This window comes from Aphelocoma coerulescens, chromosome 9 (assembly GCF_041296385.1).
Source record: "Aphelocoma coerulescens isolate FSJ_1873_10779 chromosome 9, UR_Acoe_1.0, whole genome shotgun sequence".
Classification (NCBI taxonomy): domain Eukaryota; kingdom Metazoa; phylum Chordata; class Aves; order Passeriformes; family Corvidae; genus Aphelocoma; species Aphelocoma coerulescens.
Genome location: NC_091023.1, coordinates 3,301,819 through 3,328,203, shown reverse-complemented (window position 1 = coordinate 3,328,203; position 26,385 = coordinate 3,301,819). Strand labels below are relative to the sequence as shown.

At 50.0% G+C, this 26,385-nt stretch overlaps 2 protein-coding genes across 5 annotated transcripts; one reads left to right on the top strand and one right to left on the bottom strand.

Moving 5' to 3' along the window:
• Positions 1-147: 147 nt before the first annotated feature.
• On the top strand, positions 148-20,875 carry ATG4B (autophagy related 4B cysteine peptidase). 4 transcript variants are annotated; one of them, XM_069024015.1, is made up of 14 exons: positions 148-249; positions 5,541-5,639; positions 6,080-6,151; positions 8,108-8,206; positions 8,639-8,740; positions 9,144-9,216; positions 9,564-9,643; positions 12,860-13,056; positions 14,000-14,078; positions 14,758-14,903; positions 15,524-15,580; positions 16,055-16,148; positions 17,992-18,098; positions 20,500-20,875. In XM_069024015.1, exons 1-13 carry the CDS (start codon positions 240-242, stop codon positions 18,063-18,065), a joined length of 1,182 nt encoding a protein of 393 aa, XP_068880116.1. In that variant the 5' UTR covers positions 148-239; the 3' UTR covers positions 18,066-18,098; positions 20,500-20,875. The 4 variants fall into 4 exon arrangements, with proteins under 4 accessions (XP_068880116.1, XP_068880115.1, XP_068880114.1 ...); XM_069024014.1 differs by lacking the exon at positions 20,500-20,875 and adding an exon at positions 18,211-19,759; XM_069024013.1 differs by lacking the exon at positions 20,500-20,875 and having other exon boundaries at positions 17,992-19,759.
• A 101-nt stretch (positions 20,876-20,976) lies between these two features.
• Positions 20,977-26,344, bottom strand: DTYMK (deoxythymidylate kinase). The gene is made up of 5 exons (XM_069024021.1): positions 26,197-26,344; positions 25,513-25,621; positions 24,232-24,322; positions 22,063-22,260; positions 20,977-21,518 (listed from the first exon to the last, which is right to left on the bottom strand). The coding sequence occupies exons 1-5, from the start codon at positions 26,324-26,326 to the stop codon at positions 21,408-21,410; spliced, it is 639 nt and encodes a 212-aa protein (XP_068880122.1). The 5' UTR covers positions 26,327-26,344; the 3' UTR covers positions 20,977-21,407.
• Positions 26,345-26,385: the final 41 nt, after the last annotated feature.

The following is a 26,385-nucleotide window of genomic DNA, read 5'->3' as shown; positions in this document are numbered from 1 at the left end:
CCCCACCGCCGGCCCGATGCCTCCCCACGCTCCGCGTCGCCCCTCCGTACGGCAACATGGCAGCTCCCGTGCCCGGAGAGCGCGGCGCGTAGTGACGAGCGCCACCGACAGCCAATCGGCGCGGAGGCCGGCGGCGAGCGGCGCTCTCATTGGCCGGGAGCGGCGCGTCGCACCAGCAGCCGCGCAGGACCGCGCCGGGCGTGAGTGTCGGCGGCGGCCGCAGCCTCGGCGGGGCCGCCATGGACGCAGGTGGGTCCCGGGCGGGCCCTGCCCGCGGCGCGGTGGCCGCGCTTCCCCTCGGGACTCCCCGGCTCGGCCTGGCCCGGCGGCCGCTCGAGGCTTGCGGCCTCCCCGACGGACGGCGGGGAAGGCGCCGCTTTCCGCCCTGAGCACGGCCCTGGGAGCCGCGGCCCTCCGGGACCCGGCCGCCCCCCCGGCGGGGCGAAGGGGAAGGCGGTGGCTGCGTGGCCGCCGGGGTGGGCCGGCGCAGGCCGGAGCCGGGCGGCGAGTTCCTCCTGCCCTCGCCAGCCCCGCTGCGGCCGTCGTTCCTCGAAGGCTCGGAGCTCTGCCGCCGGACGGGTCTGCCCGGGAGGGGAAGCGGAGCGGGGAGCGGTGACAGGGCTGGTGTCGCTGTGCCCCGCTCCCCACAGGGCTCATGGGGCGAGAAGGCAGCTTGGGGTAAGAAGGTGACTTCCGAGAGGTGAGAAGGTGTCGTCGGGGAGTAAGAAGGCGGCTCAGCCACTCGTCACCCTCACTGAGGGCTCTAGCGAAGCTGTTTCTGGCAGAGATTTTGGTTTCGTGCAGGGAAAAGTAAAAATAAGTGTTTGGCACTTGTGTTGGGACCCGCTTCCCTCCAGCCTTATCGTAGTAGCAGCTCCCACTCCCTCCGCAGAGATAAGTGTTGTTCCATAATAACAAACGCTTCCCTGTGCGCCGTGGGCTCCTCCTCCGCATCGCCGAGCAGGGGTGTGCCGGGGATCCATGCCTCCCGTCCCTCCTGTCCCTCCTGGGGGCTGCCCTGACTTGTTTTGGCCCTCGTGCCGCTGGCGTTGTCAGCGTGGTCCGGCTGAGAGCGTCCCGACTCTGCCGGAGCGTCCTGGGATCCAGTGTCACGCCTGGGCACCGGACGCGTTCCGCTGAGTGAACCCGCACCCCCTGATGCGGGAGATGCGTTTGCTTCCCCTCGGTGTGAGCCGTACGAGGGAGGGAAAGCTTGGCTCTGGTAGATAGTGGGGCTTGATCTCCTCCATGAGAGGCGGAGGAGAAGGAGGAGAATCTCTGGGCTCAAGAGATGGTCGGGGGCCTGACAGCAAAACTTGGAACTGTTTGCTCCGGGCCTTCAAGAAAGCACCACACTCCATTACCTGACTTTGCTTGCTGGCTGTCTCTTAACCCCTCGTTGGTGCTCAGATAATAAGGATTTATTTTGTTTGAAAGAGCATAGGGGAAAGAAAAGGTTTAGTCTTTGTTCTGCAAGGGGCAGAAGTAAGGGTTTGAGCTGTTTGGTGTTTTCCAGCAATGCGTTTTACTGAAGTACTAAATTTACCTTCTCTTCTTGACTCCCTTTAAAATGTTCCACATCCAATTGCATTCCTCCTTTGCATTTGGTGAGGTACCTGCATCAGATAAAGGAGAGATCATCCACCTCATTTCTGATCCTTCTGTGGTGGCCTTAGTTGGAGGCTAAAGGATTTGGGGAGGCATGAGAGCCAGGCCTTTTCAGAGAATGGAGAAGCCCCAGGACCAATTTGGGAAGGGAAGTATGGCAAAGCCTGCTTTCCTTCAACGCCGTGCTTCAAAGCTCGGCTCCAGTATTTTGTATGAGAAGTTTTTCAGCAGGCAGTCTGACCGAGGTGGTCGGTGCTGGGAAAATCACCTGCCATGTTTCTGTTTGAGTTACCCAAGCCTTCACTTGTTGTTATTTGTTTCCCAAAGTTGATGGGGAAGCAAATGGCTTTGGTTGTGGTATGGGAGATGAAGTTGGTGTCTGACACAGGCTGTGGCAGGTGTGGCCTCCAGCACGTTTTCAAAGTGACAGCAGCACTCAAGGGCTACTCCCAGTGCCCAGCTGTGCCTCTGGGTGTGTTTGTTACAAGCTGGGAGAATGTTCTTATCTCGAGTGTTTGGTTGTGCTGATCAAGTATGAGAAGTGAAGGAAGATTTCATCTTCTACCCTAATTCTGTGTATTTAGAGTTGTTCTTGTGTCAAGATGATGGAGGACGTCTCCTGCAAGGAAAGGCTGGGAGAGAGAGGGGTGTTCAGCCTGGAGAAGAGAAGGCTTTGGGGAGACCTGAGAGCCCTTTCCAGTACCTAAAGGGGCTCCAGGAGAGCTGGAGAGGGACTTTGGACAAGGGCCTGGGGTGACAAGGCAAGGGGAAATGGCTTCCCAGTGCCAGAGGGCAGGGTTAGATGGGATATTGGGAAGAAATTCTTCCCTGTGATGCTGATGAGGCCCTGGCACAGGTTGTCCAGAGAAGATGTGGCTGCCCCATCCCTGGAAGCGTCCAAGGCCAGGTTGGACGGGGCTTGGAGCACCCTGGTCTATTGGAAGGTGTCCCTGCCCATGGCAGGGGGTAGAATGAGATGAGCCTTAAGGTTCCTTCCAGCCCAAACCATTCTGGGATTCTCCTGTGGCATGTACAAAGCTTTGCCTTTTCTGCTGAGGCTTTCTGGGATGAGGTGTTCCTCAGATCCCATGGAAGGTGTGCCCATGGGGCAGCGATCCAGCCAGCCTCCCCTCATTCCCAGTGTGTCCAGGGCTCCTGGAAAGCGAGGCTGCCTTTCTCAGGGTGAGCTGTGCAGGGCCAACACTCTGCTTTTTAACTATAAAACCATGTGAAGCTGAGCTGTCGTGTTTTGATGTGCAGAGACCGCACATCCTTCTCTGCAGAAACTGCTGCTCCGCTGTCCTGGATGCTCAGAGGTCGGTAATTAAAATAGACCGAGGGCTTTCTGAAGGTGAAGTTTTGGAGCACTGCCTGAGAAATGTGCTGATCTCACCCGGCTTCTGCAGCTCTGAGAGGAGCAGCTTCAAACAGGATTTCTGCTTGGTGAATTTCCAGATGTATTTCTCTTCTTCATCTCTGGCTATAAGAAGGAGAGAAAGACTGCTGTGCAAGCTGTGACATTCTTTGTGCCCTGCCTGAATTGTTTGGATCCCACTGGCTGGTGTTTAGCCCATCTGGGCAATAGCACAGGAGATGGACTTTGGAAAAGTGCTGGGGCATATGAAGGTGGAGGCTTGTAAAGGAAACACTCAGTGACCTCAAGCCTTGTGGGGAGTTTACTGCTCCCATTGTAATGTCCTTGATTCTAACTGGGAGCAACCTCATGAATTTTCCTCCCTGTGAAGGGGAAACCTGAACTCCTACATTTAGCAGTTGTGCCTTTTCAACTGTTTTCTCCCCAAATCCCAACACAAATGTCTGACCACCTCTTTGGGGTGCACAGCTGTACACACAGGGCCTTGTACAGAGCCAGATGTCAGGCATTCAACTGACAGGCTGCAAGCCTGGGACTCTCCTCCCCAGGGTGCAGTGTCATGACACATGTGCTGCATCCCCTGAACACATGGCTGGTCCAGCTGGAGATCCCCCTCTGCCTGCTGATCCTTTCCTCTCTGAGCTTTGGTAGAAGGGGAAAGACTCCAGCAGCCCCTTTCCAGCTGCTGATCCTTGCTGTGGAGTGTCCAGTTTCAAATCCTGTCTTTGCTAAAGACCTGGTGCCCTGCAAACTGTGGGACTGCAGAGGTTGTGATATTTGAGCATGTAGGGGAATGTTGCTGGGAAGGAGAAGGAGGGATTGTGGATAGCTTGATATTCCTGTTACAGCATCCTTGTTTCACTCACTTTCTTTAAGCTATTTGAGGCTCCTGATGGAGAGTTGGATGCATGGCAGGCTTAGGAACTGACAAAATAAACCACAGAATATTCCTTGGAGCTTTAAAACCTTCCTGAGAACTTCAATTTTTATGTGAAATTTTTTTCTGTTACCTTTTCAAATCTGGGAATTGGCAAATTTGGGTAGTAGATGGGAAAGAAATCTTTCACTTCCCTGCTAAAGTTTGTTAGAGGAGAAGACTGCAGTAATTTGTTGGCACATTTCTGTGCAAGCGGAATTGTTTTGCTTAGCTTGCTGAGGAGTCACATCATGGGGTGAGAATGGGAACGTGAGGCCTGTGCAATCCTAAAGGTGCCTGGAACAGTCTTAAGGACTAATTCACACAAGGAATGTGCTTTAAATCTTGTGGGCTGGAGTTAGGGCAGAGTCTGATTCAAAATTTGATTTAGAAGCCTGTTGCCATCTCTACTGCCAGGGTTCCTGCTTAAACAGTAGTTGGTCTTAGTGATGGTATCTGCTCCAGTATTTTCTTGGACATTTGGAATTGGAATTCCAGGTCAGGGAGCCCAGAATACTGGGCTGAGATACTTCAGGATGCCAAAGTGTCTTATGTAGCAGCAGGTGACTCTGGAGAAGCCAAAAACGAGGTGTGCCCCATGGAGAGGGGTGGCTTTTGCAGAGAACGGGGCTGACAGGAGCTTGTAGCCGTGTACTCCTTTGTCCTGCTTTAAACTCACATCACATCACCACAGATTTTATTGCATTTGCTGTGAGAGGTATTTTCAATCTCTACTTTAACAGTTACAGAACAGTCTGTCTTAGCACTGCTTTAAATTTGCGAGGTGATTTGTTACAGAATTGGCACCTGCAAAATCGTGTGGGTCTTTTCCAGAATTCTCAGGCGACTTTAAAGTCTGTGTTTCCAAACACAGATCTAGTGGAGCACAGCTCATCCGATTCCCCTGGTTTTTCCTCCCTGTTGCTTGTACCCTGTGCACAACAGCTTAAGCTGCCCTGATCCAAGGGCAACCTGGGCTGCTGGGTTGTTCTGTTGTGGTCCTGGAAGGGGGTGGATTTTTAGGCACTGATGGATGCCATGCTGTGAAGGGAGCCAGTGAAAGAGACAAAAGGTTTTGCCTGTCACCTGTGCATGAGCACATCTGCACAGCTCTGTGTTCCTCACGTTGTGGGGTGTAAAGGCTTCTGCTGGGTTTGGTGCCTCTCGAGGAGGGACTGAGCAAGGTTTAGTTCCCACCTTAAGGTGAGCTGTGTTTTGTGTGTTCTTCCCTCAGAATTTATGTTCTCTGCAAGAGGATTTTAACCACTTGCTCAGTGGAAAAGAGGCCTTCAACATCAGTGCCGTAGCTGGTGACGTGCACAATGGTGCCTGTTCTGGGAAATGGTGTAGCTGCCAGCTGAAGTTTTAGATGTTTTCTGCCCCAGGCAGGACCTGGAGCTGGCCTAACCTGGAAATCCCACTGCATTTCTGCCTGTGGAGCAGCTGGGAGCGAGCCAGGGCTGGGTCACCTCTGTGCCTCCCAGAGCTGGTGCATGCAGGGTCATTTCCTGCCAGCCCAGGGGCTTTGGGGGTGGGTGGGAGTCACTGGGCCACAGCAGCTCAGATTCTGTAGTTTTGTCTGGCTTTAAAAACAAAAGGAAAAGCTGTGAAAGATCTGTGATTTCTCCTCTCTCTTTCTAGCTACTCTTACCTATGACACCCTCAGGTTCGAGTATGAAGACTTCCCTGAGACCAAAGAACCCGTTTGGATCCTCGGCCGGAAATACAGTGTTTTTACAGGTATTTTGTGTGCACCATGCAATGTTCTAAGGCTCCAGAGGACTTTGTTAGTGTTGCACTTGGGTTTTAGCTGCCATGTTTCTGTCTGTCTGGCCATTTCCGTGGACTCTGGCATATTTTCGTGCAGAAGGTTACCATATGGAAGTTGTTGGGACATGTCATAAGGGCAGGATGGTGGAGGCAGGCAGTAGAACGATGGTTTGCTGCTTCATAATTTGTCTGTGGCCATAGTGTCTTTGGGCTGATTGCAACTATTTTTGGGAGGGAAAGGAAGTTCTTTGTGCACAGCAACCCTGCCCTGTTCCTCAGCCAGAATCTGCCTCTCTGGGCCTGCAGGCTGTGAGGATGCCATTGTCCTTGGGGAGGGTGAGTGGGAGGTGGGTTTAGCTGTTGTGGTGCCAACCTCATGTGTGTGCCTTTCCATGCTGAACACTTTCCAGAGAAGGAGGAGATCCTGTTGGATGTGACCTCTCGGCTTTGGTTCACCTACAGAAAGAACTTCCCTGCTATTGGTATGTACTCCAGAGGAGTCTAAAGGCATCCTGGAAATTATTATAATCCGCTTATCCCTAATAAAACAGTCCCCACAAACATGACATCATTTCCATTCATAAGAGTCTGAAATGTGCTTCATCTAATTGATGAGGCAGACTGTTTTTTTTTATCTGATGATGAGAATTCCTCATCCCCTTGGGTAGGAGGGATAGCAGTGGTTTTTAAAAGGACTCAAGGAGTTTGGGAAGCCTCCTTTTTTTTAGGCAACATGAGAGGATTTTTATACTTCATCACATCCTATATCAGTCTAGTGTGAAATATTATTGAATGATGGTCTTGGGCTTGAAGTGGATTAAAATGATGAAACCTAGAGAAAGAGACAGAAATTGCTGCCTTTGTGCATCTGCTCCAGACTCTCTGGGGGGGTTTTGTTTGTCTGGGGGGAGTTAGGTGCCTGAAGTGTCTGTTACACACAGGAGCTGTAGTGAAGGAGGATGTCTTGGTTCCTTAAGATATTCTGCATGGCCTCTTCTGGGGTTTGGGTTTGTGTGCTGAGTGCAAGGTGTATCAGAGGAGATCTAAGAGCAGGTAAATGGGATTCCAAGGCCTACCCATGTCCCCCTTCTGTCATTGTCATCCCCAGCAGTCAGTGGCAAAGGAACATGGCTCAGGTTTGGAAAAGAGACTTCTTCGTAACTGGTCCTTCTGGCTTGTGCTGTTCTTTCCCTGCTGGGAAGCCCTTTGCCTCAGAAGCTCTGAGATGTCTTTGATGCAGTTTAATCCCTTTAAATTCATGTTTGTGCACCATCGTTAAACGTATGTTTGAGATTGAAGGGTTAGCACACGTTTTACTGGCTCACAGATGCAATTTTGGTTTTCTTGTGAGTCATTAAAGTGTGGGGTGAAGACAGACCCCATTTCCTGAGTCATTTCCCATTTACACCATCAATATGATCTGCATGTCATACAGTACACCTTTTTCAGTATTTTTTCTCCCAGTCACCCCTGTTACTGTTCATCCCTTCCCTCTGTGCTAGCCCACTTAAATATTGTAAGGGTTAGAGGAACTGTCCAATGCTAATTTTGTGAAGCATTATCACTTTTGGAATTTGTACGTGTTACGAATTACTGGTGAAACTATAGAAGACAACTGGTGTCCATCAAGAAGCTGATTAAATAGTTCTCTAGGGGATTTTCTCCCTGTTTAGGACCAAAAGAAGAAAAGCAGCATTGCAAAGAATTGCAGAAGCTGTGCCCAGGCACAGATTACCTACAGGGATCACACTGAACATTTGATCTCTGTTATTTGTAGTAACAGCCAGAGCTGCAGTGGAGGAGCAGCAGTTTCCTTTGGAAGGTCTGTCAGGGAAATGCTTCCAGCCTTGTGTGCTTTGTCTTAGACTTTCCAGCATGAGCTGATATCCAGCTTTCTCCAACAATATGTAGGATGTGGTTTTTTTTTTCACTGCTTGGGTAGGTTTTTTTTGGCTGGTGTCTTTTTATTTTTTTTGGCCTGAGTACATTGTTCACTTTGAAATCTTATTCATGGCCACTTCTGATGTGGGAATTCCCTGGGACTGGTTTGTTCTGCTTGATGAGTTGCCTTCTCAAGATGAGAATTACAAGAGTCATCTTTAACACCTTTGTGTAGAAATGTGTCTGAATTGGGCTGAGAGTCTGCAGCCAGGCTTAAGGGCTGTTGTTCTCCTGAGAAATTCAGCTCTCTTTTAGGTTGTTTGGATTTCCCTTGGAAGTTTTTTTCCCCTTTCAGTTTGTGTTAGAGGAGTTTGTTTATTTGTTTTTAAGGGATGCCACTAAGTTACTCACTGATAACCACATTTTTGGTTCTCAGCCTTGGGTGTGTGAGCTAAGCTAGTCCTCATTTCTTGGTGAACCTGCTGGCCATTCCTTCTCCTCCCTCTTGGCACTGTCTTACCATTCATTCCCTGTTTATTTTCTGTCCTTGTTTCCAGGAGGAACCGGTCCCACCTCTGACACGGGCTGGGGCTGCATGCTGCGCTGTGGCCAGATGATCTTTGCTCAGGCCTTGGTCTGCAGGCATTTGGGAAGAGGTAAAGCAGTGCACAGCCCACACTGACTTCCAGGGCCATGTGCTCGCACGAGTGCAGCACTTGGAAGAACAGAGATAGCAAGGACACAGCTGGGAATTGCTGAGGGTTCTGTAATTTTTTCTTCAGTCTTCTCAAGTTCAGGGCTGCTGAGGGAATAGTCTGCTGGGAACTCTCTGGGGATATTTGTATTTTCTGATTTTTTTTGTTTGTTTATTTGCTTTTCTGTGGGTCATATTCCTTTATCCCAGCAGTAAGAATGTTCTCTGTTATTTTAAAATTAACCCTTTACTGTTGGGAATGTCTCAGATGCTTAGTAATAATATAACAATGTGAACATTGAGTTGGTCAATGGACAGGAAGAGATCTGCAGCTTGCAGCCTCTGGTTGCTAATAAGTACCATGTTTATTTCATATATCCCTTGTCTGTCGTAGACTGGAGGTGGATAAAAGGGAAGAGGCAGATGGATAATTACTTCAACGTTCTTAATGCCTTCATTGACAAAAAAGACAGCTACTACTCCATTCACCAGATAGGTAAGAAGAAAGAAATGCTCAGACAAAGCAAATGGACTAAGGAAGGCTCTCACTTTGGTATCAACTTCCCTGGAAAACAGCCTGTTCCAGTGTTTCCTGTGGGGTGTTAAGGCATAGCTTCAGTGAACAGAACTCAGGTCATGGGGGTGGTCAAACACTGGGTAAAGCTTCTTCTGAGGCAACACTGCCCTTTGAACTTCTGTGCTGCTGCAGTTTGGGGAAAGGATTTGCTCTGCAGTCCTTCAGGATGTGCTTCTCACCCCCGTGAAGCAGTAAATACTGCTGATTCGATAAAGTTTCCAAGTGAGAATTCTTCCCTATTAAATACAAACCTGATTATGAAGGGATGCAGTGTGGGTGAAATTACTGACTACATTATTCTGGTTTTTTTGTTGTGGTGCAGCCCAGATGGGAGTCGGGGAGGGAAAATCCATAGGCCAGTGGTACGGACCAAACACGGTCGCGCAGGTGCTCAGGTGAGTGCTGCCCTTTTCCTTTTCTCTGTTCAGTCAGGCAGTGGGGCCAGCTGGTGTGTGGTACCTCTGAGCTGACAGGGTTCTGCCTGCCTTTGGAGCATGGGCTGCCTTTAATAACACCTTCCCTCCTCTCACCATTCTCCCCTCTCGTTGGTAGATGAGCACGTGGCTCCCTGGAATAGGCTGGGATTGCCTAACAGCAGCTTTCCCAGGTCAAAGCACATTTTACATCATAACTGATAACACCAGTCTCTCCTAATCCGGTTTCTCCTCTCTGATACACCACTATCTTTGCCTTGTAGTTGTATTAATCCTTCAATACTTACTTGTTTTTGATTTTCCTTTAGAAAACTTGCAACTTTTGACACGTGGAGTTCCCTGGCAGTACACATAGCCATGGACAACACAGTGGTGATGGAAGAAATCAGTAAGTATCATGTGGAGGTAGAATGTGGTATATCCTCGGCAGCAAGAGCCCAGAAAAAAGCTGGAGAGCACAACAAGCGTGAAGTACATGTTCTGTCTTTGAGAAATTCCTCCCTGTGAGGGAGGTGAGGCCCTGGCACAGGGTGCCCAGAGAAGCTGTGGCTGCCCCAACCCTGGCAGTATCCAAGGCCAGGTTGGATGGGGCTGGGAGCAGCCTGGTCTATTGGAAGGTGTCCCTGCCCAAGGCAGGGGATGGAATGGGATGAGCTTTAAGGTCCCTTCTAATGCTTGTGATCTGTGAAAGCTGTGTCCAGGTGTGCTAAAACAAGGTGAGAATTGCTCTTCTAGGGCAAGGAAGGGCCTTGTTTGACTTTCATTTCATCTGATGATGCCTCTGGATCTGGTGAGAGAACATATGGGAGCTGCTTGGTAGGCAGTGTCAGACTTGTTTGTGGCCACAAGGAGTGAGCAGTAAATGGGTGGTTCCTCTCTCACATAATTGGTAGGAAGGTTTCTGCTCCTGGAAAGAGTAAGAAAGCTAGAACAGATCTGAAGAGGAAAAGGACCAAAATTGGCATGGGGGTAAGAAGGGAATCTGTTACTCATCATTTTAAGGAATGTTCACTGGTGGCTTCTTTTTTTTTCCTTTTTTGTTTGTTTTTTGGGGCATCCTGCCCACAGGCTGTCTCTGGAGGCTGAGCAGCTCTTCATGCCCATCCTGAGCCTGCCTGCTCTGGCTGCAGCACTGCAGTAACCAAAGCTGAGCACCTGCACTGCTGGTTGCTGCAACCCTGCATGGTCCTGGCTTTCCCATGGCTTGCTTTAGGCTAATTCCTGAGGCAATGAGCCCACCCAGCACAAACCTTGCAGTGTTTCTGCCAGGGCAGTGCTCTGAATCGGCTGGTGTAGGGTTACAGGTGAGATGGTGGCAGGCACCGTTTAGGCTGGCTTGGCTGCCACAGGGCCAAGATCAATAGCCAGGCAATTTTTGCCTGGAGTGCAGGACGGTCACTTTACAAAGTCACATCTCTTGTCAGGTAGTCTCAGTTGGATCTGACTGAGAAGTGTGTGTCTAACCTTAGCTGAAGGTATGTGCTGATGCCCTTGGCTTAAACAAAGGCCAGATTTAAAACAGATTGGATTTATCCTTCATCTTTAGCCTGCAGATATCACTTCTAGAGCTGAAGCATGCTGGCCACGAGGCTCGGGTGTGCTGCAGGCTCTGTGTGTGGCACTGGCTGTTCAGCGCTGATGCTGCTTCAAGTGACATGTCCATACAGCTTGTCCTGAGCAGGGGTGTGTGTGCTTGTTTTCCTCAAATGTGGATCATAATATACCTGTTCAGGGCCTGAAAGTCACTGTGTGAGTGGGTCTGATGTGTTACATGTCTGTAGGTTTGTGTTTGTTACCTTGTGCCCCAATCATTGTGGAAAGAAGTAATGTTTCATACATCTGTTCATTCGGTCACTGATAGGGTTCAGCCAAAGGTTCAGAGGAAAGAAACAGTGAAGAAACCTAAATCTTTATCCCTTCTGAGTCAGTGTTCCATGAGAAAGGGCATCTCAGCTGGGCATTGGAGAATCCTGTGCATCCCAAAGGTGGTGAGAATCCAAAACAGTAAAGCCAGCACCTGCCAGCAGCAGCCTCAGCAGGAGAGTTGTTGTGTTAGATCTGTTGGAATATGTTTGCAGTAAATGGTTTGGATCCAGCTGGGAAGCTTTAGGCAGTTCTGCTCTGCTGTGGCACCACAGAACTGCAAAGCCTGCCAGATACCAAGGTGAATTTAGTCTGTGCCAAGCTCTCTGCTGCTTAAACTGGAGGTAAATATGTTCATACACAGCACAGGATTGCCACGTGCTTTGCCTGACGAGGAAACCTGCAGTGACACCCCATTCAGCAACAGCCCTGGCTTGGCAGCTGATTTCAGATCATCTGGACAGGTGGGCTATTGCAACAAAAGAACCTGCTTTAACAGGAGAAATCACTAGAGATAATGACTTTAGAGTGTCCTCAGAACCTCTGGTGACTATGTCTGTGCATGAGGTGCACACATACACCTTCTCCCTTCTTGAGGATCAGTCTAGGAAGGAACTGCAAACACCTGTGTAGGTTGTCTCTCCTCTGAGGCTTTAGATCAAAGTCTTATTTCTTCTAAATTTGGGTATAATACCATCCTCATTGAGCTGGGTTTGAAGCTCTAAGTAGTGAACAAACACCCAGCTGAAATGGCTGGTGATTAAGGTGTTTGTTTACATCATGTCCTACCTGCTGGAGTGTCCTGGCATTCAGTTTAGGCTGGGAATAAATTAAATGAGCCTCTGGCATTTTGTCTAATTGCCTTGGCTTCATGATTCTTTAATCATGCTGTGGGTTTCTTTGGGGTTTACGTTGGGTTGTTTTTTTTTTTCTCCACACACCCAGCAAATAATTAAATTGGCCAGTGAGACAGGTAGGCTTGGAATTGTTTCTGGACCAGAATTTACATAACCTGGGTGCATTACAGCCTGGCTGTGTGTTTGGCAAGCCTTTAGGATGAGGATGCAGAGTGCTTATGTCATGTGGAGTTCTGCTGCCCCATATCTTAGAGGTAAATCTTAGGCTGAAATTGCAGAGTTTAAGGATCATAGTGCTTTAGGTCTGTAAAGTAGCTTGTGAATCATCCCCCATAGAATTTATGACAGTTTTTGTGACTTTTAGGAAATCATAGCTACTCTAGACAGATACCACATCACTAGAGTGACGTCACATAGCACTGAATTACAGGTGAATATTTCCTGTGTTAACTCATAATGCTGTCCTCATTCAGTTCATTCATATCCTCTCTGAACTCCTCCGGAGCTGGACACTCCAGAACTTTCCTCTTTCTGCCTACAAGCTTTGTGAATTCAGGACAGTTGTCTGACCTGCTAATCAACTCGCCCAGCTTTGTTGACACAGGTGGCTGCTCACCTTTTTGGAAGAAGTTGCATTTTCACTGCCCAGCTGTCGGTAGCTGTGAGTACGAGGGGCTGTGGCACAGGCCTGGTGTGAGCTGAGCTGAGGCTGAGCCCTGCAGCAGCCGTGCACACCTCACACAGTCCCAGCACTCAGCCCCTTCAAGCTCTTCTTGGCTTTAAGTGCTGTAGGCTTTTGGTAAGGAGCAGTTGTTGATCAGAGGAATGACTCAAGCTCTGGAAACTGACTGCTGATGCTTTCTGCTCCTGTTCCCTCTCTGCAGGGCGGTTGTGCCAGTCCAACGTGCCCTGTGCTGGAGCTGCAGCGTGCCCTGCCCTGGAGTCAGACGTGCTCTATAACGGGTGCCCAGAGGACGTGGGGCTCAGAGAGAGGCTCTCCCCATGGAAACCACTGGTGCTGCTGATACCTCTCCGCCTCGGGCTCACAGAGATCAATGAAGCCTATATTGAAACACTAAAGGTAGGGAATCTGGAGCTGAATTCCTGCTGGGGTGATGCTTAAGGATCCTGTTGTGAATTAAGTAATTACTCAGAAGTAATTGCAAAAGGAAATTGTGTTTAGAGACAATTCTTGTCAGAGGTCAGGATATAGGTTCTTGCAAGCTGTAGTCAGGAAAATGGGGGGGCTTGAAGGGTTGGGCCTGTTTTGGTTGGTGTTTTTTTCTTTTGAGGATCTTACTTCACAGCTTAAACCTCAGCCCCTCTTTGTGTTCAGATGGTACCAACCTGCTGAAGCCTTTGTTCAGCACAACTGTACCTTGCTTGGTGGTAACCTGAGTGTTGATTTATACAGCGTTGCACACTCCCTGTGGCTCGGATGCTGAAGTTTGTGCTGCAGGCTGAGGCTAAGAGCTGTCAGGTGGTTGCAGGATCGAGAAGCTGCAGAATTTAGGATGTGCACAAGACAGGGTGCACAATGCTAGCAAGCTCTGAGCTTGGGTAAGAGACCTCCAGGTTCAGATCCGTGGGACATTCTACTTCCCCTTAACTCAGTAGATCGTGCTTGGCTGCTCCAGGTGGATAAGGAACTCGGACTGTTTCCTGAATGATTGTTCCCTCCTGAGAGCACTGTTGCAACCTGATGACAGCTCCAGGGATCTTGCCACTGACTGCAGCAGAGCCAGGACTTCCCCATACCAAGTCCTGGAGTAGTGCAGCTTCTTTCATTTGGTCCACCTGTCTATTCCTGTTAAAAGTGTTTTTGAGCTGTTTCCATGCTCCTAGAAAGCCCTGTGTTGCAGCCTGATGGAGATTTTCTCCAGAAACAGCTGGTTTTGCTGCTAGAGTTGCTGATTTTCCATGTCCCTGTCCATCTTTCCCACTGCATTTTTGGATGTTTGCCTTTGTTGCCACCTGCTGTTTCACTGTCTGTCAGCTGTGTGTTTTCTGTGTTGCTTTTCCAGCACTGCTTCATGATGCCCCAGTCCCTGGGAGTGATCGGAGGGAAGCCAAACAGTGCTCATTACTTCATTGGCTATGTAGGTGAGTGCCCAGAGGACTGCAAAGACCGTCCAAAGAATCTCCCCCTGGCTAAAAAATGCTTCTGGGGTGGCACAGCTCTCCTGCTTGGCCTGTGGTGCATGCTGCAGGGTTTTGCTTTCCTGCTGGAAGCGTGGAAGGCTGCTGTGGGCTGAACCTGCCACCTGAGTGATGTAGATTTGAACAGTGGCCATAAACTTCCCCTGTGTAACACTAAATCCTGTCTGTGGAGTGCATAGAGCCTGCTTCCTGCATTCAGAGCTGACCTCCCTCTGTGGCTTGTCTGGATTTAACTGTCCTTTAGATGTTCTTCAAACCCTACAAAGTCTTGTTACTCTCCTTCCCTCTGGTTTCCTCTCTGCCAGAGACCTCAGGTTATTCGTGCTTCAGACTTCTGGGGTCTATTTGAGCTTACCCAGGAAGGGATGAGCAGGAACAATACCCAGATAGTGCCTGTGCCTCAATCCCAGGGCGTCACAGTGGAGTGGCCACCGTGGTTGTGCTGGCAGCTGTGCCTGGATGAGAAGCATTTGGGGAAGTGGCTGAAAGCAAGACATCCCTGGAATGTGGATTCCTCTGTGTGCTTATGAGACCAGGCTCTGCCATTGCTTTTCCTGCTCTTTCTATCTCTCAACTTCTGGCATGGTTCTTGCTGTTGATGTGTCCTTGTCTCTGTGCCCAGGTGAGGAGCTCATTTACCTGGATCCCCACACCACGCAGCCGGCGGTGGAGCCCAGCGACAGCGGCTGCCTCCCCGACGAGAGCTTCCACTGCCAGCACCCTCCGTGCAGGATGAACATCGCCGAGCTCGACCCCTCCATTGCCGTGGTGTGTTCCTGTTCCCAGTCACCCCCAGGAGCAGTGCTGGGGTCCCTCTGTTCCACAGGGAGCTGGCAGGGGCAGTGGTGACGGGCTGGGTACTCTGCGGTGCTGTGCTCTGGGCAAGTGCTGCCCTGGGTTTCGGTGACACTGGTAAAGCAGCTCCTCATGCAGAGAGTGGCCTGTCCTAGGGAAGTCCCCCTTGCATGGCAATTAAATACCATTCCTCATGGAGCAGTCTCATTCTCTCAGGTTTAGTCTGGGCTTTGATTCCAGCCTTTTGATGAGCAGAGGTGAATCCATTCCTGAATCCAGATGATGATGCGCCGTGGCTTGTTTCCTCTTGAACCTGAGTTTCCTGCCCTTTGTTTCCATAGGGTTTGTTCCTCCTGGTTTTCCTTCTGCAGTAAAGAAAATATTGGTGATTCCAGCACTTGGATAGCCTGGTCACATCAAGCCTTTGTGGAGGGTTCAGTTTAACAGGGCAGTGTGAGGCACGTTTTTAAAGCAAGGCAGTCAGGAGTAGTAACTGCTCCCAGTCCTGATCATGTTACGTGGTGTTGACTTAAGTCTGAAAATGATCAGTCAAAAATACGGAAAGATAAAGTCTTTTTCTTCTTTTTTTTCAGGGCTTTTTCTGCAACACAGAGGCAGACTTTAATGACTGGTGCCAGCAAATCAAAAAGGTTTGTGTTTATAGATCTGGTCAGACATTGGAACAGGCTGCCCAGGGAAGTGGTGGAGTCCCCATCCCGGGAAGTGTTCACAAGGCATGTGGACGTGGCACTTGGGGACATGGTTTAGTGGTGATGTTGGCAGTGCTGGGGGAATGGTTGGACTCGAAGATCTTGGAGTTATTTTCCAGCCTTAATGAATCTCTGATTCTCTATCCCTGGGAAAGGAATATCAGGTATTGTCTTGTTTCCAAACCACTGCACAGAGACCATGTTCTCTGCAGCATGACCCCATTTTAAGCGTATTAAAATAGTTTATTAAACTACCAGAAGGAGCATAGCTCTGAAATTCTGTTGGTGATGTGAGTCAGAAGCTTTGAAAATCATTTTTCCAGCTACAGTGAAGTCCCAACAGATCGGATTGCCCCTGAATTGCACCAGCAGTGCAGAGCTGTTGGTTCTCATGGCTCTGCTCTGTCTCCACAGCTGTCCCTGGTCAGAGGAGCGCTGCCCATGTTTGAGCTGGTGGAACGCCAGCCCTCACACTTCTCCAACCCTGATGTCCTGAATCTCACACCAGGTGAGGCCACACAGGGAGGGAGAGCTGAGGGTGAGCCGGTCCCTCTGGGTTTCTGGAATTCACGTGGAATTACATGATGACTTCTAGTGTGTTCCTGTTCCACCCAGAGTTTAAATCTGGAGCTCTTGGCCAGTTCATATAGTTCTTAGGCTTTCAGCTAGAAGTTTGTAGATCCCACAGCGTCTCAGGATGATTTTTAGAATAATCTGTGAATGGTGATGCTGACTGAGCAGAAGAAAAACCAAGCTCACAGGCTGTCACAGCAGTGTGACTCTATGGTTTCTAAAGGGATGCTCAGAGGAATCAAAAGTGTCCATTGAAAAGGCTGAAAACCGAGTTTGTGGGTAATGAAAATGCTCCAAGACAGGGCTGGTCACACTTAGTTCCAGCACAAGGCACTCCTTCCTGGCATGTACTACTACCAGTGGGAAAAAGGACAAGTGCTGGGCACTAATCTTGCCTGTCAGGCTCTGCTTATCACATTAATAACATGCACAAACATTGCAGGAGATAAAGCCATTGGCTGCTTCTGCCAAGAGCGGTGTGTGTGTGTGGGCAAGCCTACTCCGTCACCAGGCACTGGGCAGCCTCCTGGCAACCTGCACCCTGCACTTCCTGGTGTTTCTCTCTCTTTCTCTCTCTCTCTCCCCTTCCTTAAAAGCTTATCACACTGTCTGTTGCTGTTAAGAGTGCTCAATTCCCCATAGCCATCAGTTGATTTTTGCCTGTCTTAAATTGTCCCTAATACTGTCTTTCCTACTCTTAAAAATGTTTCTGTAATGGACTACTTGGCCTTCTCCCTCTTCTCTGGCTTGTAGAGCCTCTCCCATCTGCCACAGCCATTCCATTTCTGTTAGTCCTGTCTCTCACTAGAGGGAGTGATTGAACTCTGAGCCCCTTTCAGGGCCTAAAGGTGTTCCAAGGAAGCTGTAGAGGGCATGCAGTGAGAGGACAAGTGGGAATAGCTTCCCTCTGCCAGAGGGCAAGAATAGATGGGATATCGGGAAGGAATTCCTCCTCGCGAGGGTCGGGAGGCCCTGGCACAGGTTGCCCAGAGAAGCTGGGGCTGCCCCTGGATCCCTGGCAGTGTCCAAGGCCAGGTTGGATAGGACTTGGAGCAACCTGGGACAGTGGGAGGTGTCCCTGCCCAAGGCAGGGGGGTGGAATGGGATGGGCTTTAAGGTCCCTTCCAACCCAAACCATTCTGGGATTCTGTAACTGATAAATTTATTAGCCTGAACTAATAAAGGTTTCTCCTTTACTTCTGCCTGTGCTAAAGTTGCTTCCCCTTCAGGTGTGAGCTCCTTCCTCACCATATAGTTGGAAGGGTGGAGAGGTGGGATCAACTAACATTACCTTTCCTCACAAAGTGGACTGTACTAATTGCTTTTGGGAGAGTTCATGTTGTAATTACATTCCCTAACAGTTGCACCAAAAGCAACTATAGCAGAAACGATTCTCTAATACATAGGGGTAAATGTATCTCTTATTGGGACAGAAATCTTCATGGATATTAGTCCAGACCTGGGCACGCTCTCCTGTTTTGAGCCTCTTGAGGCAGAACATCTCCTGCTAATGCAGAGCTGGGGTACAGGAAGGTTGTACAGAATGGTGGCAGCAGAAATGTGTTTGGATCTGTGAAAGATGACATGCTTCTGTGCTCCATGTAATTCTCTCCAGTGCATTTTCCATGTCACTGACATGTTCTTCTCCTCAGAGCCCTCACTTAGCTTTGTCACTGAGTCTTGGAACTTTAGGCACAAAATTGTGATGCCCTCCAACTGCTGGTCTCTCTGACAGTCACAGCATCCCACTGAGACAGCGCTTTCTTCTTCTCTTCCAGACTCCTCTGATGCCGACAGATTGGAAAGGTTCTTTGACTCGGAAGATGAAGACTTTGAAATCCTGTCCCTTTGAAAACAAATAGGAAACGTGACTCTGCAAATTTGTGTATGTGTGGGGAGAAGGGGGGAGGGAAGCTCCTTCGAGAGCCTGGGGCTACCGGTTTTCATAGGCGCTTGCTGCCATCCCTGCCTCCTGTCCATCCCGGCGTTCCGTGCAGCCTCGGAGCAGAGCGCGCAGTGTCTGCGGTGGGATGAAGAACCAAGAGGATGTTACAGCCTTACTGGCTGCAGCTGGAATTTCTCAGCAGCAAATGGTTGCTGGAAGTGGATGCAGTGGTGCTTAGGAGTTCAAAGCCTATCTGTCACATCAGCAGGTCAGCTGGGCCTTCCGGGGGAGGCACGGAAATCGTTAGAGCGCTGAATCTTTCCATGGGGACTCCCCTCTGAAGCTTAAGTAGAGTCCACCCATCATTTAGCAGGAGAAACGTCCAGTTAATGCCTTTAGCAGCTTCCCTTCTCACTGGCCAACCTGGGCTGCAGCTCACAATGCCAGGGAACAGCAGCCACGTCCCACAGATAGCTGTGAAGCCTCCGGAGTGCAGGTCCCTACGGTACAACTCCTGTTCATGCTGTGCAGGACACTCAGCACTACCTCTCCTGTTCACACCCTATGGAAAGGGAATTGAGGGAACTTCTAAGTGACTGGGAATTCAATAAGTGAAGTGTGGAGCAGTGCTGTGCTGCTGGAGAGGAGCATCTCAATCCCAGTTTAAGTAACAGAAGGAATGGAAGAATAGAAAACGTGTGTGTTGCTCAGTGAGTCAGTCCAGGTGCTTCTACAATGGAATAGTGTCTACATTAAGTACCTTCAGGAAAGCTGCTTTGAACAGAAAACTGAATTCCACAGCCCTGGAAAAAGAGTCCAGAGCTGAGAGAGGTGAAATGGGGCAGCAGAGATCTACCAGGCACGTGCCAGGCTTCTGTCTGTCCCCCAGTGTGCTGGCACAGCGACTAGGGAATGGTGTTGTCCTGCCAAAACCCTGAGCTGTAAAACCTCTTGAGGTGCCCTGGGCAGGTTGGTCAGCAGTTCCTCCAGCTATTCCTGTCAGACATTCCCTTTCCAAAGCAGAAGAGGTGCCTGAAGGTCGAGGTTTCCAAGCTGTGTTGGTACATTACCTCTGCCAGCTCCCCTCCCTGCGGAGTGTGCCCAGAGGTGCTGTAGGAGCTAACCTGGAGAATCCCCCGTCAGGTAACCATCCCAAGAAGGGCAGAATGCCTTGAGAAGGTCAAAATATACTGGAAATTTTAGCTACTTTAACATGGTAGCTCTGCCTAGGGCCCTTCACACAGAGAAAGGTAAATGTGGAGGAGAGAGCTGTCTCCATGCACACTGCAAGGGAAGTTGCTGCCGTAGTTTCCTTGGTGCGTGCTGCACACTGCAACCCTGTTTACAAGGCTTTGGTTTGTGCATTCGGGTTTGGAACCTGTCAGATGATGGTGGTGTGCCCAAGGGTGGTGCCACCAGGCTAGAAATGACCTGTTTCCCCCGTGACTGACCTACTGATGCTCTAACTGTCCCTGTGATACTCGAAAGCAGAGGTTTGAACTGGGAACCACAATGCTTCTGTCACTAAATTATTATTTGCTGCTTTCTTCCTGCTTCTCCTCTTCTCTCTTGTAGTCAGGGGAAGAGGCAGCAGAGGAAGTGGGGCTGTGCTCCATTCATCTGCTTTCAATTTCTATCTGAATAAACAGATCTAAAATCTTTGCCTGTCCTGATGTCCTTGCACACGTTGAAGGAGGTGGTGGGTAGTAGGCAGTACACCAGAAGAGTCCAGTGTGCAGAGGGGCTCCAAGAGAGCTTGGAGAATGACTGTGAACAAGGGCCTCAGGGACAGGCCAAGGGGAAATAGCTTCCCACTGCCAGAGGGCAGGGTTAGATGGGATTTTGGGAAGAAATTCTTCCATGTGAGGGTGGAGAGGCCCTGGCACAGGGTGCCCAGAGAAGCTGGGGCTGCCCCTGGATCCCTGGAAGTGTCCAAGGCCAGGTTGGATGTGGCTTGGAGCAACCTGGGATAGTGGAAGGTGTCTCTGACCATGGAAAAAGATGATCCTTAAGATCATTTTCCAACCCAAATCAGTCTGTGATTCTACTGTTTATTTCATGTTCATGGCTTTATGTTTAAGGACAGCTCAGCCAGACAAGATTTTACCCGAGTGTTAACACAACCCAAATAACACAGCTAAGCTCAGCTTAGATCTTTAACAAGTATTTCTGGCTTTCAGTGTGTTGCTGTGTCCCAGTGTTAAGGTCAGGGCCTGATGCAGCATTGCAGGGGCTCACCTCCTTCACCAGGAGTGTCTGGCTGCCAAGTGCTGGGCAGCTGTGGGGGACAGGCAGCACCTTTTTCCATTGTAGCTGGTGCTTGTATTAGCAATTTTGGTTTAAATATTTACCTTCCTCTCCCTGCTCATTAATCTGTTCAATCTGCCTCTCTCTGCCTTAGGGAGGATTTAGACTGTGGAGATCAGAGCAGACCACCCTACTGGAAGGTGAGCTGAACATCCAGCAGAGACCTGAACTCTCCTGGCCATGCCCATCTCTCAGTGCCCCTTGCAAGTGATTAACATTCCAGTTTGTACTGGTGATTTAGGTGATTCATAGCAGGTCTGGTTTCAAACTGCACTGGGGTGTGTCAGGAGCCACAGGTGACTAGTCCTCTCATCTTGGCCAGTCTAAAATAATTTATGTGCTGCTTACCCTCCAAACTGGCCTTCTTTTGAGCTAATCCATCTATTTAATGCTCTTACTGCTCACAGCAGTACACAGCTGGGGAGAAGGCTTGAATTCACCTCTCCCTTTTTTCCACAGCTCTAGTAAACAGCTTTCCTTGGATTTAGTGCCTGAACTGCAGCACTTTCACCTCCCATATATCCTTCTAGAAGATAAAGGATCATACTGAAAAAAAATGCCCTGTGCCAAATGCTTAAAAGAATAATTTATTAGCAAGTCCTCTACAAACTGGTTTGAACATGGAGGATGCATTTACTAGAGAGGAAGAATGATCAGACACATGGCAATTCCCCAAAAATGGGAACACTCTCTGTCCAGGGATGGCCCTGGGCTCCACACTCACATCTGAATTCCAGGTGCTGGAACAAGAGCTCCAGACTGGGGAGGGAGGTTTTTAGGAAGAATTTGATACATGCTCATGGTATACTCATTTAAAAAATGCAGAAGGGACGATGCAGGATGGAGGGGAGGGGCAGATAGTAACAAGCACAGCAGCAGCATCTTGGACCCAGAATACAACACAGGATCTAAGCTGTAGCTGCTGGGATGTCACAGAGTCATCCAAGTGCAGAGGAGCCAAGAAATGACCTTTCCCTTATTCTTTTAGACCTGTATGAAGTTTCATTTCCAGAGTTCACCCAGAGGTTTATTCTGAACCTCCTGCATAGTTTTCTCTGCAATGGACTTGATTTCTCTGTGCAAGTCTTCAATGCTCTTTGAAGCATCCAATGTCTGTTTCCAAGACGAAAAAAAAAATACAGGACAGATACAGAGAATACAGAAATGTGTTACTGGACACCAACAAATGAGAAAAACCTTGTTGTTAACATCTGCTCCCCCCATTACTCAATATTGTTGTTCTTCCTGAGTAGTGAAATGAGCTAATTACACCTCCTCTCTGCAGTTTCTGGAGTGGATTTGGGAAAAACCAGTATGTGTGGAGGAACAGACATTTAAGAAGTAGACGTGAGGGTGGGTGAAGGGAAATAGAAGAAACTGCAGCTGCACGTTGTTTGCTGGCAGTCTTTGGGGTGTGTGACAGAGGCAGGTAAGCTAGGGATTCATCCCAAGTGCACAAAGAGCTGACCAGGGTGTCCTGGAACAGGGCAGTGCCCTCTCTGCCACCTCTCACACTGCCCTTGGCTGGTCCCCAATGTGTCCTGCTGAGCAGAAGTGGGAAGGGGGAGCACAGGGATATGACAGGCAGAATTTGGGAGCTCTCATTAAGAGATCCCCACCCCGGTCCATGACAAGCCTATTAGAGTTATTTCCTCACCTTCCAGTTTAGGGTCTTGTCCTCCATTAGGCAAGAGAAGGACTGGAGAACTTTCTCTTGGAAGGGGCTGGTCTCATAACGTTCATGTCCAAAATTCCCTCGTTCTGCTGCTTCTTCCGGGCTTAACTGGAGAAACAAGATCAGGTCTGGCTTTGGGAGTCCAACATCAGGCTGTTTGCACCAGTCCAGGCAGAAGTTCTGTCCCAAGCAAAGACAACCGAGTTTGAGGTGAGACACACACAGACAGGAAAGCAGCAGGTTGGCTGGAGAGTGAGGTGGGAAAGGAACAGCCAAGGACGGCAGGAATCACAACCTGAAACACTCTGCACAGGCTACAAACTGAAAAGGGGATTTCCCAGCTTACCATGTGGGAATTCAGTCCTGGCAGTTTGGAGGCGAGCAGGTTTTGTCAGGTGTTCAGCACCTCTTGTGCCCATTTAAGTTGGACAGAGCAAAAGCTTTTCATGCCTCTTCTGCAGAGCCCATCTGAGCACTACCAAGGCACACTCTGAGCCTCCGCACAGCCATTACCATTCCAAAACGTGCTCAGTCCTAAAGAAAGCTGCTCCCAAACACAAACACCACACAGCTGCAGTGCAGATCTCTCTGAGCCCATGGAGGCTCCTTTCCAACACTTACCTACCCAGGAATTTCAGCCCAGACACAAGAGATGCAGTTTTCTCCAGCTTTGGGATTTTGTTGACAGATCTGAAGACTTCCATCAGGGCATGTGAATCCATGATGTTGGTGAGACTACAGAGGCTCGTCCACTTACTGCTCATCCACATCTTAGCTCCCTCTAACAGGAGTAGGCACATCTGCCCTCCAGTTTCTCCCCAGATGTTCTGCATCTGGGTATTTTTTGGATGTATGTGCAGTGAGTTTTTCAATACCATGAGGGGGTAAGAGAAGCTGGAAGCCACGACGTCCTGGGTGTGAGCTCTGGCTGCCAGTAAGCTTTTGTGTTAGATATGGGCATCAACATCTCTCCTTCTTCTGGGAATGCTTCTTGAGTGAAAAACATGCCAAAATCCATTCTTTTAAGAAGCAGTGGAGGTCCCTTCCAGCAGCAAAGGATGCCATCCCTGCTTCCCAAGGGTTGCATCCACATGGCTGAGGATGCAGGTCACCAGCTGCTTTCAAAGAAATGTAGACACTTTAAGACACCCTTTTTACCCCACCAGAGAGTAGCAGAACATTCCTGGTTGTGCCTATGTGTATTTGGGATCATAATTGTGGGGTGACTCAGCTCGTGTCACATGTCATGGCTCCTAATTTGGGGCTTTTGCAGACACCTGCTTAGCACCTAAATGCTTCAATGCATCTGTCTCAGGGTTAAGCCCCAAGCCACACAATGTCCAGGGAAGGAGGAGGGTGGAAGAAGATGCAGGTGAGGGTGCAGGGCCTGGGGGCCCAGGATCTCCTCAGTCCTTCCAGGAAGCAGGGAAAGGCTTGGGCAAGAATGAACGTAGGTCACAGCTGGTGCTGCAGGCATGGCTGGAGCTTCTGTGACCACAGGAAATTCCTCGAGGATTGATGGCTGCTCAGCAGGAATGGGACACATATGATGGAGTGGGACAAGAGTGTCTGTGCAGAATGGCTCAGAGGGAGGCTGACAGGACTGCCTTGTTCTGAAAGCAGGGACAGGCCAAATGGCACAAGTGGGAATGCGAGAAATTCAGGCTAAATGAAGAAAATCACTTTTACTCTGAAGGTGAGCAGAGAAGAACCCAGAAAGGAGTGGATATACATCCCTGGAGATACTCTAACCTTGGCAGGATGTAGGTCCAAGCAGCCTGCTGGAGGCTGGGCTTCATGAATTCCACAGGTCCCTTCAAATGTATGTGGTTCTGTTATGTTTCACAAATTCATGGGCCAGCAGCCTGAGCAAGTACAGAGAGTCTTAAACAAACTCCCAGAATCATTCACCAGAGTCACACAGGTCAGCTTGCAGTCCAGCAGTCTGTCCAGATTTACAAAAAGTCACCAAATAAGTTTCTCCGTTTGTTCTGGGGAACAACACCCTGAGGTTAATACCTGAGCTGAAACTTCCCTCATTTCCAATCCTCATTTCCCAGAAGAAGAATGGCCATTCACACCAACAGCCTCTACCTGGAGCTGCTTTCCCAAACAGAGAGAGGGGCAGGGGCTGCTGCAGGTCTCACTCACCCCTTTGGCACTTGTGAAGGCCACTCCAGAGAAGGCATATCTGTCAACCACAACCGTGATCCCCTGCTGTAGTTTCTCCTTCATCATCGGTCTGAAACCATAAGGGAGATAAAATAATAAAGTTCCATTCCTTGATAGTGACAGAAATTAAAGGAGTTAATCTAAAACTCCAAGTAAGTCAACATTTATGGAGATCACAGGGGCAGCTGTGATGCAGATGGCAGGTGAAGAGCTGTTTATATTCTCCACCAGGCATTGACCAAACACCCTTTCATGACACCCAAATTCAGGGTGCCAAGCGCTGGGCACTGCTCTAGGCAGCTCCAGGGCTTACAGGAAAGATCACAGATTAATTATATTTACATGAACAGTTTAGTCCTCTTCCCTTTTTAGGTGGTGCAGTAGATTTTGTGATACGCTCTGCCACCTGAATTCACGACAGTTCTTCTCAGAGCTCACTTATCTGCCTTCTGTTCTCCCAGCTTAATTGGCACTGCCACTACAGCAGAGCCAGGAAAGCTTTTCTGTAAAATGAGAACATTTTGAAATCTGTATTTCCAGGTAAAAACAACAGCCAACACTGATTTCCCCACCTCCACACACAGAGTCTGTGACTAAAGCAAGGACAGCCAGTTACAGCTGAACATAGCCTTTGGCTAGAGGGGAAATTTGGGCACAATTCCTTAACCAGTGTCACTCACAGGGACTGCCTGGCAAAGCAAGGTATCCTCAGGAAAGACAGTAAATTCACAGTCTATGCTGGTTCAGTCTCAGCTCCCCAGTTCTTTAATCCAGTACAGCACAGGAGTTGGAAATATGGCACCAATGATTCCAAAAAAACAAGCTGTGGGATCTGATCTAAGATTACAATGGCAGGGATAGATAGGATTTTGGGAAGAAATTCTTCCCTGTGAGGGTGGGGAGGCCCTGGCACAGGGTGCCCAGAGAAGCTGTAACTGCCCCTGGATCCCTGGAAGTGTCCAAGGCCAGGCTGGACAGGGCTGGGAGCAGCCTGGGACCAGCCTGGGACAGTGGAAGGTGTCCCTGCCCATGGCAGGGGGTGGGACTGGGCAGGCTTTAAGGTCCCTTCCCACCCAAACTATTCTGGGATTCTATGATTAAACCCAAAGCTGTAAGAGTCCTTCAGACACCACTTCCAGCCTGTTTTCCTGTCTGAACAGGAACGCATTCTCGTGCTTTCTGTACCCATTGCAAGCTCAAACCGTGGGGGATTCAACACCACACATTTTTCTTTTACAACTGAACAAACATCATCTTTACACGTGTTCCCAGCGGTTGGCAGAGAAGAGCAGGTGAATGGTGTGGTCTTCCAGGTTCTTTTCCCTCCCCAGGTAGGAGTTGATCAGCTGCCCAATCTCTGTGGTCCTGTCTGTAGGAAAGAAAGGGAGAGGATGCAAAGGCTGCCCCAAACTGCTCTTCCCAGGTGGGTGTCCATCTGTCCTGGGGGTCTGTCTGTTACAGGTGGGAGGTTGGTCTGACCACGGCAGGGTCTATCTGTCTGTCATGGATGGGAGAAGGTCAGTCCATCCAGGGTGGGAGTTTGTCACGGGTGGAGGAGGTCTGGCCAGGGTGAGGGGTATATTTATTTGTCACGGGTGGGAGAACGTCAGTTCATAAGGGGCTGGGGATCTACCTGCCTGTGACAGGCTGGGGGGAAGAGGTCGGTCCATCCAGGGGGGAGAATCAGTCTGTCTGTCCGGAGTGGGAGGGGTCTATCCGCCAGTCGCGGGTGAGGGGCGCTCGCTCTGTCCGGGCGTGGGGGTCCATCTGTCACGGGTGGTCGGTCCGCCCAGGGCCGGGGGCGGTCCCTCTGTCCAAGCGTCAGGGTCCATCTGTCAAGTGTGGGGGCAGCCCGCGAGAGCCCCCGGACGGCATCCCGCCCCGTCCCCGGTGCTCACCGCGAGCACCTGGCGGCCCGGGCCGCCGCTCCCAGCCGCGCCGTACCCGGGAAGCGGATGAGGTGGGCGCCGTGCCCTGCGGCCCGCAGGGCCTCCACGAGCCGCCGGCCCTGGGTGCTCTTCCCGGCGCGATCCACGCCCTCCAGCGCGATCAGCGCCCCGCGCCGCGCCGCCATGCCCGCCCGCGCGCGCCCGCCAACCGCGCGCCGCCCCGCCCCTTCCGCCGCGCCCGCCA

Excerpts from the sequence above, each read along its gene's own strand:
- ATG4B (XM_069024015.1), top strand. Across the intron at positions 6,152-8,107 it reads AAAGAACTTCCCTGCTATTG|GAGGAACCGGTCCCACCTCT; the intron begins GTATGTACTCCA and ends CCTTGTTTCCAG. Across the intron at positions 9,644-12,859 it reads AGTGGTGATGGAAGAAATCA|GGCGGTTGTGCCAGTCCAAC; the intron begins GTAAGTATCATG and ends CCCTCTCTGCAG.
- DTYMK (XM_069024021.1), bottom strand. The coding sequence starts at position 26,326 with ATGGCGGCGCGGCGCGGGGCGCTGATCGCGCTGGAGGGCGTGGATCGC. Across the intron at positions 25,622-26,196 it reads CCACCTCATCCGCTTCCCGG|ACAGGACCACAGAGATTGGG; the intron begins GTACGGCGCGGC and ends TCTTTCCTACAG. Across the intron at positions 21,519-22,062 it reads ACAAGACCCTAAACTGGAAG|ACATTGGATGCTTCAAAGAG; the intron begins GTGAGGAAATAA and ends TCTTGGAAACAG.